At 34.8% G+C, this 12,838-nt stretch overlaps 1 protein-coding gene across 1 annotated transcript; it reads left to right on the forward strand.

Moving 5' to 3' along the window:
* The first annotated feature begins 6,461 nt into the window (after positions 1-6,461).
* Positions 6,462-9,214, forward strand: LOC131950243 (uncharacterized). The gene is made up of 3 exons (XM_059312314.1): positions 6,462-6,563; positions 8,401-8,434; positions 8,717-9,214. The coding sequence occupies exons 1-3, from the start codon at positions 6,462-6,464 to the stop codon at positions 9,139-9,141; spliced, it is 561 nt and encodes a 186-aa protein (XP_059168297.1). The 3' UTR covers positions 9,142-9,214.
* Positions 9,215-12,838: the final 3,624 nt, after the last annotated feature.

Below are 12,838 nucleotides of genomic sequence, written 5' to 3' on the forward strand. Positions count from 1 at the left end.
TATATTATTAGTTATATCATTTAGGCAAACTTCATCTCATTAAATTAATTCTGTCAACAAACAGTTTAGAAAAATAACATCAGCTGTTCACCATATATAAGTGTTAGGGAAAAAAAAATTAACAACTGCATACATAGATCTATATGAAACACAACATTTGCCAAAGATGAATTGTTTTAAAATAATAACTGGCTTTAGGCTATATTTAAGAACACGTTAATTTAAACTGCATTTTAATATTGACAGCAGCAGTGTTGTGAATCCAGGCGCTAATAATAGATAATGTCATTCAAAGCTTCAGCGCTGATTCATTTCGCCAGTAATGCCCTCTGTAACGTGACTGATACATCATCTGAGATAGAGGCAACCCCACTGATTATCTGACGTGCATCTGCAGACGTGCATTCTTTGTTCTATCTGCACAAAAATACGTCTGCCGGCTTTGTAGTTCACATTCTTCCAAATACAGCCGCCTACCAAATAGAAATATGTTTTTTTTTTTAGACTCAGTGTACTGTAGCAAGTCATGCATTTGTGTAAATATGGGAGGTATAAAATAAAATAACCTCCAACCCCTTCTTGTGATGCTGAAAATTAAAATTTTCTCTGGAGTGGAGAGGGGGTCGGCATGGTTTAAAAATGTGTTTAAGGTGGACTTTCATTCACAGCATACTGGCTAAAACGCACCAAAACACAACCCCTCCCCCCCCCCCCCCCCTAAAGAATTAGTTTCTAACGTGCTCATTCCCATCCTTTACTTTCTTACAGTCTCCACGTCTCCAATCGCAGTCAATAATCTCCAACTACTTACCCCATACATTCCCCCACACAATCGTTCACACACCGTTTGTACCCGCATTGGGCCTTGGGATCACAATACATAAACACCCAAAGGTTAACTCGCACAGGTACTCTCCCCTAGGTTCTAGACTATTCTACCCTATTCTAACCTCCAATGGCCCGTAACAAGTGGCATTTTGTGAGGTTAGTGTGTATGTGTGTTGGGCTGCTCCAGGCTCCCTATTTTAAAACACCATTTTCTCCACCTAAATGCCGTCTTTATATGTGAGTCGGCTTAGACCTGTGCTCCTTTATAAAGGCTTTAGACGGCTTTCAGTTGTAAACACCAGCTCAATTCAGGCATACAACCCCATGTGTACACACGTCAACTGACCTCATGTGTACACACGTCAACTAACCCCATGTGTACACACGTCAACTGACCCCATGTGTACACACGTCAACTGACCTCATGTGTACACACGTCAACTGACCTCATGTGTACACACGTCAACTGACCTCATGTGTACACACGTCAACTGACCTCATGTGTACACACGTCAACTGACCCCATGTGTACACGTCAACTGACCTCATGTGTACACACGTCAACTGACCCCATGTGTACACACGTCAACTGACCCGTTGTGTACACACGTCAACTAACCCCATGTGTACACACGTCAGCTGATCCCATGTGTACACACGTCAACTAACCCCATGTGTACACACGTCAACTAACCCCATGTGTACACGCGACAGCTGACCGCACGTATACACACGTTACCTAACTTAACCTAACCCCATGTGTACACACGTCAACTAACCCCATGTGAACACACGTCAACTGACCCCATGTGTAGAAGCCTAAGTTGACCACGGGTGTAAAAACTTGACCCAAGTGAAGATCCCCCCCCCCCCCCAACATATAATGTTTTTTTTAAAAATCAAGTTTTACACCCCGTGATGTAAGTGTAATCGTGTAGCTCAAACTTACCATAAGTCACATCTATAAAACTTGACAACAGAACTAACACAAGGATTGTCGTCTTCATCGTAAGCTCGTTAGGATATGTCTACACGAAGAATGTGTTGTTAAGAAATATATTGTCAGCAGGCTTCATACAACATAAACTAGAAGAGCAGAATAAACTTAATTCATTATTTAAAATTTATGTGTAAGCCTCTCTATATCCAAAAAAAGTCTACCGCCCCCCACCCCCTCCCCCCCCCCCCCCCCCGAACGAAATGAAATTTATATAGAAAATATATACTTTTAACAGTGTCCGACCCCCCGGGAGAAAAAAAATCAGGAAGAAACACTGAGAGACGCCTGGAAGGCTCTTGTCGGCGGCCTTTGTCACATGAGGGGGACAGGCAAACCTAATCTAACCTATTTAATGAGTTGTTCTTTTTTTTCCCGATAAAAATGCGGCACATTATTATTAAATTTATAAATGGTACTCTAGTCTAGTATAACACATTTGACTACCGGCTACTCTGATATTTTTACAAAATGCAGTAGACCTAAGTAATCCAACATTTATTATTAGACATTGCTTGGGTGAACATTGAAAATATTTTTAAAAAATTTAGGCCTAGACTAGATCTAGATTCTAGATCTAGATCTAGTCTAGGCCTAAATTTTTTAGATTCTAGATCTAGATCTAAATGCTTAAAATAAGCAAACCGTTTTGCCAATTTTTAACATACCCGGTAAATCCATAGAGAGTGTACAAGCGTTTAGAGTTATCCTTTCTTGTTGTTATGAAAAACTGAGTTCCTTTTCCTGGTACTTTCCTAGTCGTAAGTAGATCTAGCTAGATCTTTATCTAGATCTAGAGATCTAGTAACATTAGCCTACATTTTTATAGCCCATAATAAATTTCATATGAACTGTAATTAAGAAGCTTGGCTATGCTGAGTATTAATGTTAAATTAAAATTAGGCTTAGGTAGAAACCGTTAAGTTAGTTAAGTATAAATCAGATTTCAGTTTCGCTTTCGTTTTCACATGGCATGGCTTTCACATGGCTTCGACTTTGCCGACTTTGCTAAGATTTTTTTCTTAGTAGATCTAGATCTAGATATCTAGATCTAGAGATCTAGATCTAGAGATCTATTTCAGATAGATCTAGTCTAGTCATTACAGTAATTTGATCTAGATCTAGTAGAGTTTATTATTTTATTATTATTACTATTATTAGTAGTATCTACTAGATCTATTTAGTATTAGATTAGTCTAGCTAGCCTATTTATTAGTATTAAGAATTAGGTATTTAGTAGTATTTACTATTTAGGGGACTATTTATTAGTATTAGTATTAGTCTATTACTATTACCAACTATTAGAGTTTGCATTATCATCACAGTCTTGAGTCTTTAGATCCTGTTCAATGTTAACTAACTTTTATTGTTAAATTATTTTCAATATTTTGGATAGGTTAGCCGCGACTAGCCTAAATTATTAAAATTAACTAAATTTGGTAGAATTAATTTAATAATTAATTTAGTTAACCTAGGCCTAGAGCCTACATCTGAATATATTTAGTATCATCATGATAGATGTCTGATGATGATAACTGATATTGATACTACTAATACTATTAATACTAATACTAAAATCATGATTATGATGGTATCACTGATATATCATGTTTTAGTCACTAAAACTGTCACTAAAACATGATCATAGTATCAATGTGTAAGGCCTGTCTATCTAGATCTAATGGTATCTCTATACTACTAGACTATCACTATACAGACTACTGATCTAGGGCTATCATGACAACTATACTATATGCCATATACCTATAATTTTAAAATAATAGGGGCCTAAATATAGCCTATAGTATAGTAAGTATCCGATATAATTGGCCTGTAGGCCTTTTAATAGAATAATAAACTCTTACATAGCTGTTTTAGGTTGTTAGAGAATTGTAATCTCATGTCGAGTTTATGGTTAGAAATTTTAGGGTTAGGCATATAGGCCTAGTTACAAGTAGGACTAAATTAGGGATAGCTGGTTAGCATTGATGATTATCAAGTTTAATTATAACATAGCATATACGTTTGTAGTTAGTTAACTACCAATAACCTAAAAATCTCGTTTTAAGAAGATTCTATTATTATTAATGTTCCAATATCTGACACTAGGAATGATAAATAGGGGCCTACCATTATAATAGACCTAGCTGCCCAATAACTTTATGGAACTTTATGACATTATACTTTATGCTAATCTTTGTTCCTAATCTCTGTTGCATATCATAGATTAATGTTGTAATAAATATAAGACCATCAGTTAGGCCCCTACTTGACTTTATTATTTGACTGCATCTATTCGGACTCTGCCACTGCCACTATTAGGACCCTGGTCCGAAATAACTGTTCAGGAATGTATTAATTGACCCTATTTGACGTACAGCCTCCATTACCAAAATATTTGAGTAATTGTCAGATTATCTTATTTATATTTAAAAAAACATATTTGCCAAAATAAGTTACACTATACCATTTCTTTATTTATATTTCAACAGATGAGACCATTTGTTCAAGTTAAAACTATTTCACTCTATGTGGAGCGCTTGGGGGAAGCAACTAAGCTTTTAGAACCTCTCAAAGAGGTAACTTATTAAAGTACTTAATCATGTTCACTTAATTAGATGACTTTTCGTTGACATTTTAAACAGTTTTTTTTTTTCAATGCAAAAAAATTGTAGATATACAATAACTATTAATGTTACAAAATGTCTCATTACCAATAGCAAAAAGTAAAAATTAACCAATTTCTTTTCTGTTAATTTAAACACACAATAGGTAACAGAACGCGGCAAATCATGGCTTGAAGAGACAGAGGAAAATAGTTTAACTTTTATTCAAATGTGCCAGATTTTAGATGAAGTCAGTTCATCATTTGGTCAGAAAATGGCTCATTTCTTAAGTAAGTGTTTGTCTAACATTACTACTATTTGTCTCACTGAATTGTGTAACTAAAAACCTTGGCGGCCATTCTACAGTAGTTGATTCACTAGTATCAGTGTAGTTGTTTAGGTTTGACGTCAGAGTAAGACCAGAACTACAGTTATTGTGAAAGAATCAATTGGTATAATTATTTTTTTTTGTTTTGTTGGTGGGGGGGGGGGAGGTGTATAGACAGAATAATATCCCTAGAGTTTTAAATAGTTGACGTTCAGTTTTAAATTAAAGCTATAATTCAGATGTTCTTAACACACATTCCAACTCGTTCAGACCTAGTAGGCTCCATATGCTCAACACATACACATATTTCCATAACTAGTTATAAAATATAATTATCCAGCTCAAAAGACACAATTTTAAGAAATTATCATGAATCATAGTTGAAGGTTCTAATATATAAGATATGCTTGTTGGGACTTGTTATTAACACACATTTTCTTTCGGTTATTTGTCAATACTATATCTAAATAAAAAATATTGTTTTTAACTTTGTTCATTTTAAAAGTTGTATTTTACAGTCACAAACAAAAGTAAGATACAAAATAAACTTTAGTTAGTTAGGCCAATTCATTTAAAATTATTGTTCTAGGTCAAGATGGAAGTGAACAATGTGTTGATCAGAGATCATGTATTAAAGAAACATCAGCTATAACCTCAGGTACTGAAAAAAGAACATTCTTACTATTTTATAAATCCGAGATTATAGATAAACTACATACATTAGCAATAATTTAATTTAATATCACGGTTTGGATTTGATTTATGCTTTAATTTTTTTATTTTTACCTTTTCAAATTTCAGAAAACTACAACTTACTCTTGAAAAGACTGGAAGAAGCAGAAGAGAGGATTAACTCCCTGTCCCAAGAATCTCTTTTGATGGGAAGTAAAAATAATGAGATGTGCATTGAGATCAAAGACATTGTGACTAAACTAGGTAACAAAAGTAATGAGATAGAAGTTCAATTCGAAACTTTAGCTGAAAAGTATGTTTCCCTGCAACATAATTTACACCAACAAGAAAAAGTGCTAGAGGATGTAAAAGAGACAATTACAAGAACACATAGCATAGAATCGAATAATAGCAAAAAGGTTGAAGAATGTTTGGCGAAAATGTCTGAAACAGCTGAAGTTTTATCTGCAACAAAAATACATGTAAATACATTATCTACACATGTGCAACAGCTGGATTCAAGTCTGAAGATTTATCAACATACAGAAAATACTAGTAATCTCTCTCAAAAAGTTGAAGCATTAACTGAAGTCATGAACAATGCTAATTTTGAAAATAGAAAACTATCTGAGAAAATTAAAGTAGATCAAAAGAAATTAGATTTGCAGGTAATATTTATTTCTTAATATTTATTTTATTTTTGTCAAATGTAGTTATATTTATATCATTACGTAAAGTAAAAAAATAAAGTATAGATTCCTTTTTAGACCCAGTATCCATTGGGCAGATGAAGTAGAGTGCATATTTTTCTTGACTTCATCATATGAAGGGATAATTTGGTTAGCACCATGCCCAGCCTCCTTTAGTTTCCCTAACATTGGTTATGTACCCATAATAGCTGGGTGCTCAGGGATGTTCCACTGACTAAAACACAGATTTGAACTTAAGACTTTCGGGTTTACAGTCTAGGTTTATAAAAATGATAAACAAACTGCCAGTATTTATGTTGTGTATTATTTTTAAACTGTTGATGTATTTCAGTACAAAATATTGTGTCAGACTGACACCCTTGGAGACTTTACAATCTGTTTTTAACACAAAATTAAAAACAAGGGACGAAAACCTAGACCAGGTAAAAATATTATAATAACTATTCGCAATGTTATAGCAATCTTAAGTATGCCTACTTTATTATATAAGCAGTGCTTAAATAATGGCTTTTGAAAACAAAATTAACACTTACTGCTAATAGTAATATAGCAATAGAAAGTAAAGACAGTCGATTGTTTTACCTGACTATTGAAAGGCATAATAGCCTAGATGTTTTATATCATTCCAACACTTTCTTAGTAATTTAATTTATTATCTAAAAACAGGGCCACATTTAGTTGATTTAGTCAGTCAATATATGCTGCTATGGTACACAGAACTTTGACCACATGCTCTGACTATAGGGGCTTTGACCACAGGTGCAATGCCTATAGGGCTTTGACCACAGGTGCAATGCCTATAGGGGCTTTGACCATAGGTGCAATGCCTATAGGGGCTTTGACCATAGGTGCAATGCCTATAGGGGCTTTGACCACAGGTGCAATGCCTATAGGGGCTTTGACCACAGGTGCAATGCCTATAGGGGCTTTGACCACAGGTGCAATGCCTATAGGGGCTTTGACAACAGGTGCTCTGACTAGAGGCTTTGACCACAGGTGCTCTAATTATAGGGGCTTTGACCACAGTTGTTTTGTCTACAGGGGGGGGGGGGTGTGATCAGAGATGCTTTGTCCATACACTGTAAGGATTAACATAAGGGATAAAAAAGTTTTGCCATGATGTAATAATAAGAATGCTGCACATTAAAGTACTATGTGCTGTTTAGACATTTGGTTAAACAAATTTGCGTGCTATCACTTCTTTAAGTATAATTATTGGCATACTTCTTTACCATTTATATCTGGTATGTACTTTGAAGTAGATCATTATTTTTTTACTTGTAGCATTATTTGTGTTTAATTTATGTTAAAAATAAATCTATGAGGCCTAGAACCAGACTAAAATAACTGTAATTGACTATTTTAGTATGAGGGTATTAATCACAAATTACATAAAACTAGTCATATAAAACTGTATTAATTGTATCATGTATTTAAACTTAATAACATCTCATTGTTATTACTATGAAAATTACACTTGGAAAAGCCTAGCTGTGTTCCAAAATCCCACTAAGGTAAAGCAACCTATGTTCAAAATCCCACTGTAGTCAATGCTTCATATCCCCCAGTATAAGAATGAATGCTCTGTCACTCAAAGATTGCATCCAGCATTCTCATAGACCAGTAGACATTATATTATATAGCTGTTGATAGTGTAAGATTACTGATCTTTCACCTTTACAAGTTACATGTCCTTGCAAGCAATGTACAAACACTATTTTATAACACAATGTGGTCTCTAACAATCTATATATATAATTCTCTTCTGGGAGACGCTAGAAAACAAGCTGAAGCGCATCCTTGCAGTCCCCTCTCTTTCTCTCTTTCACTATCACTACCACCCCCACCCCACCCCCACATTGTCTGGTGAGCTGTAGTCAAACTAAATGTTTACAAATCGTAGAGCCGGGTTTATGGACGGCTATTATGGGCAGATAATTTAGTTTGAAACGATTTTAAACTTACAGGAGGTAACAAAGAGGAGGCTGCTTTCACGGGGGGGGGGGGGGGGGGGTAGGGTCGGGGTTAGGGGAAAGGAGGGGGGGGTTAGTGTTTTAAAGCAAATATTTTCAGTGGCAGCATTGGTATTGTCGAATTCACAAATTATGAATTACTGAATAGTAGAAAATAAAACAACTAAATAGCGGCGTATGATATGCCGGGGGTCGGCTCGTAACTTAAATCTACCTTCAGTTTATTTTTCCATAAAGTAATTCATACTGTTATATTATCAATGCAATAAATATTGAATCATTTTAGATCAATAAGCTTACTAGGAAAATTGTGGATTTGGGTAAGTACACTATGCAGTGAATTATAGTGTATACACATTTTTAAAAATACAATTATTTATTTTAAAAATTTAGGGTAACTTCCCCTTATCAATACCATAGAATAAACTAAGAAAAATTTTAAACATTACTAGACTATTTTACACTTATTCACCATAATGTTTTATTCAAGAACAACCTTTAAGTTCCAGTTTTATTTTAATGAAACTGTGTGTTGCATATTTTACTTGGGTTTATTTGTTTTTTTTTTGAAAGTTTATAATTGTCTTTTATTTCATACTCAGAAACTGAACATAGAAGAAGAAGTGGTGCAATTGCTTTTAGTGCTGAACTGAAAGGGTATAAGTATTTCAAAACAGGCAGAGCCATCAAAAAGTATTCCTGTGTTTTTTGTGATGAAGGAAACAATTTTAACCCAGAAACAGGAGAGTTCACAGCACCAGTAGATGGTGTGTATCTGGTTAGTGCAACAGTTGTTGAACTAAATGGCATGTATGTTAATATAGGGGTTTATGTGAAAGCCACAGGGTTTCATGGTGGAGATGAAACCGTAATAGGCGTAACACAAACAAATACAGCCAAAAATTCAGCCTGTTCTGTGAATGTCGCTGACATTAAAGCAGGTGAAAAAGTTTTCTTAAAAATAGATGACATGGACAAAGGGGCTGAATTATCAAGCAGTACCATCTTTACTTGCATCAAATTGTAAATTTAAGTTAACATCAATTTTTAAATGTATGTTGATATCACATTGTAAATTTATGTTGTTATCAAAGTGTTCATTTATTTTGTTATCAAAGTGTTCATTTATGTTGATATATTAAATTTTAAATTTATGTTGTTATCAAAATGTTCATTTATGTTGATATCAAAGTATAAATTGATCTTGATACTCGAGTTTATTTACAGCCAATCATGATCTGCACAAAATACTTCACCATTATAACTTACCACAAATTATTCTATTCAAACTCACACAAGGGCTTACATTCTCTCAGTCTCCATAAGTGTACTCCCCATATTTTTCTATTTACATTACTTTACTTTTTAATGAATTTTTGTCATAGTTAATGTTTAGCCAAATTTGTGGGTAAAATTTAACAACCTAAATATGAATTAATTTTAGCATTTGCTTGATTTGAGCTTTTATTAATTATTGAAAAGTATTTTGATTAATTACCTTGTTCACTTGATGAAGTCTCAAAACTCTTTAAAAAATAATGGATATGGTGCTAATTACACAATTATTTTTTTGTTATTGCTTTCCTTGTTGTCACTAGATCTAATAATTGTTCTTTCTTGTGAGTTTATAAATGTTGCAACAAAATTATTGTTAACTATAATGTGATATGTTATTTAAAGAGAATTGATATAAAATAGCGCAAATATTTATAACTCGTTGATGCATTTTATTTAATGTTGTCTGTTGCCTTGATTTCTTAGTGTTTTAAAATCAATTTCTCTTTCAAAATTGATTTTAGTTGGAAATATTAAAATAAACTTTACTGAACAGTTACAGAACAATGGTTAAAAGGTCTCTTCATTAGCAATGAACTTTTCAAAAATTGTAGCAAAATTTTACTAAAATAAATCATTAATTATTAAAGATTCTGTGTAGTCTACTCCTACTAATCAACTACTCGCTACTTATTGAATGTCTGTCTCACATTCAGCTTGATTGTAAGCAAATTATGACAGTAATTTTCTTAAAAAGTCAGCACTGTATTTATTTTTGTATTAGTAACTTGTCATAGTAAATCAACAATCCTGTAGGAAGTGACAGCTAAATATGTATTATGTATGGTAGGTCAGTCAGCCACAGAAGTTATTGAAATGTGGGTACCTTCTGTAGCAAGTGACAGCTAAATATGTATTATGTATGTTAGGTCAGTCAGCCACACAAGTTATTGAAATGTGGGTACCTTCTGTAGCAAGTGACAGCTAAATATGTATTATGTATGGTAGGACAGTCAGCCAAAGAAGTTATTGAAATGTGGGTACCTTCTGTAGCAAGTGAAGTAGTAAGTCTTCTACCAGCAGGTAGTTTGTGTATGGTCTGGGGGGGGGGGGGGGTTAACTGGTCCCAACCTTTTGGGGTAGAGAAATGTGTGTATGGTCTGGGGGGGGTGTACTGGTCCCATCCGTCAGGGCTAGAGAAATGTGTGTAAGCATGCGAGGACGATTTGATAGTAAAAAAAAAACATCGTAATAATATAGTTACATAATTATCGTTACAAACTAAGAGTTTCCGTGAAAAGCTAAACCATCCACTTCCGAGCTATTTTTGATATCTAGACATTTAAATATTTACATTACACCCATGCCATAAAATCAACTCCTTATCCGCCACGAAGGTTGGATTTAGGGTTATGAATGACATATCCCAATTTCACCCTGTTAAATAAAATCTTAAAGTACATATTTCATATCCTCAATTTTTTGGTTGCGGTGGTTAACATTTTGGCGGTGGGTTATCTGGACAAGATCCAAAATCAAGTCTACAAGTACAGTGGACGTTTCAACCCAACAGTGGGGGCTAAAGACAAATTAAGACAAAAGTAACATAATGTTGATTTTAACTCGCCGTTGGAAATTGATCTTGTCTAATGGCTACGATATTCAGAGAACTGGGAGTGGGGTGGAGGTAGTTGAGAGATGCGTGTTCATTTAAACCTTCCTATGGGTTGCATTACATCGATATTAAATAAATAGGATAGTAATAAGCCTAGCCTATGTGACTGCCATTTTTTAAAGTCATTAGTTAAAACGCATCCTCTACAACATATAATTATCAAAACACACAGTAATATCCCACCACTCGTACTGGACACCAAATGATCCAATTCAAACACCAGCTTCATGTCACAACTTTATTCTTTCTAAATTTTCAAAAAAAAAAAAAAAATCTTTCCGATCACTGGAATTATAAATTCTTGCATAGCCAGCCCCTCCCCCATTCGCATGTGCAGAACTGTAGTCTACCGTTGCTTAGAGGCACACTTCGTGAAGCTCCCGTAGGGTACCCCACACCGTTCCAAATACAGGCGCCTGTAACATAGAGAAGTGGTTAAGGATAACGGTTTACTGATACGCCCTATCGAGGCACAGGGCCATAGGAGGGTTGCCCAAAACCGAGTCAGGTGGAGAGGTGTGATTGCATCCCTTTGCTAAACAGGGGCCATAAACTCTAAAAACTCCCAGAAGTGGCGTCATTAGCAGAGTTTCTTCCAGGCATCTCTTCGAAAAAGAGATGCCCCGAAAAAATTCTAACCCCCCCCCCCCCCCCTTCCGAACGAAATGAAATTTATATAACTTATATAGAATAATAATCATTAAAAAAGTTTTTAAAAACCCACGTTTTCTGATTGAACTAAAAAGTAGAAAATAAATGCTATACATCACAATAATGCAAGCGATCACTCTACTATAAGCGATCAAAAACGTGGGCGCCGAAGTAAAAGTTATATTACTATTGATTAGATAATACTATTGACTTTTATTAGGGAGCTTGTAGAGAGTCAACAGTATTAGAAACTTTAAGAAAATCACGGCGCCCCACGTTTTGATCGCTTATAGTAGAGTGATCGCTTGCATTATTGTGATGTATAGCATTTATTTTCTACTTTTTAGTTCAATCAGAAAACGTGGTTTTTAAAACTTTTTTAATGATTATTATTTTCTACTTTTAGTCTTTGTCTGTTTGTTTGCATTAAAATCTTGCTATGGATTTTATCTTTTCACTTTTTTTTGGGTAAACGAAGACAACTCGTAAAAAGACAACTCGTAAAAAGACAACTCGTAAAAAACACGTTGTGTGAATACGTTACTGACTAGAACACATAGATTTGAACCCGTGTCGAGTGGGATAGCAATCGTGTGCCCAACCACTCGACCATATCGTCTCCCCAAACTGGCCACCAGTGGTAATAGTTACCTTCTTTAAGTTTAAAGTCGGTTAAAACTAAATTATCTGCCCCTAAGCCTGTCGCGAAGTGGGATCGTTCGCTTCACTGCGCGCGGCAAGAGAGAGGCTAGCTACGCGTCGCTGGTTTTTTTTCTAATGGCTCGCAGAGGAGAATTATATATATAGATTATATAGCGGTCTAAAATGCTCAATAAAATGTTTCCATTGATCAATTTAGTAATAATAACAATTGAATATTCTATGGTCATCCAAAAGAAAGCTTCCCTGAAAATTTCAGCGCGCTAGCTAACTGGGAAGTGCCAGAAATTTCGATCGCAAGATTTGATTGGAAAGACAAACAAACAGAGAAAGCAAGTTAAAGAAAACGTGGGAAAAATATATACTTTTAACAGTGTACGCCCCCCCCCCCCCCCGAATTTCTTCCAATACCAATAAGTATTACAAGTCAGCATAGTTATTTGACTTCGACTTCAGCCTGCTT

Source organism: Physella acuta, unplaced genomic scaffold (assembly GCF_028476545.2).
Source record: "Physella acuta isolate Inbredline_101_S28 unplaced genomic scaffold, ASM2847654v3 ptg000746l, whole genome shotgun sequence".
Lineage (NCBI taxonomy): Eukaryota > Metazoa > Mollusca > Gastropoda > Physidae > Physella > Physella acuta.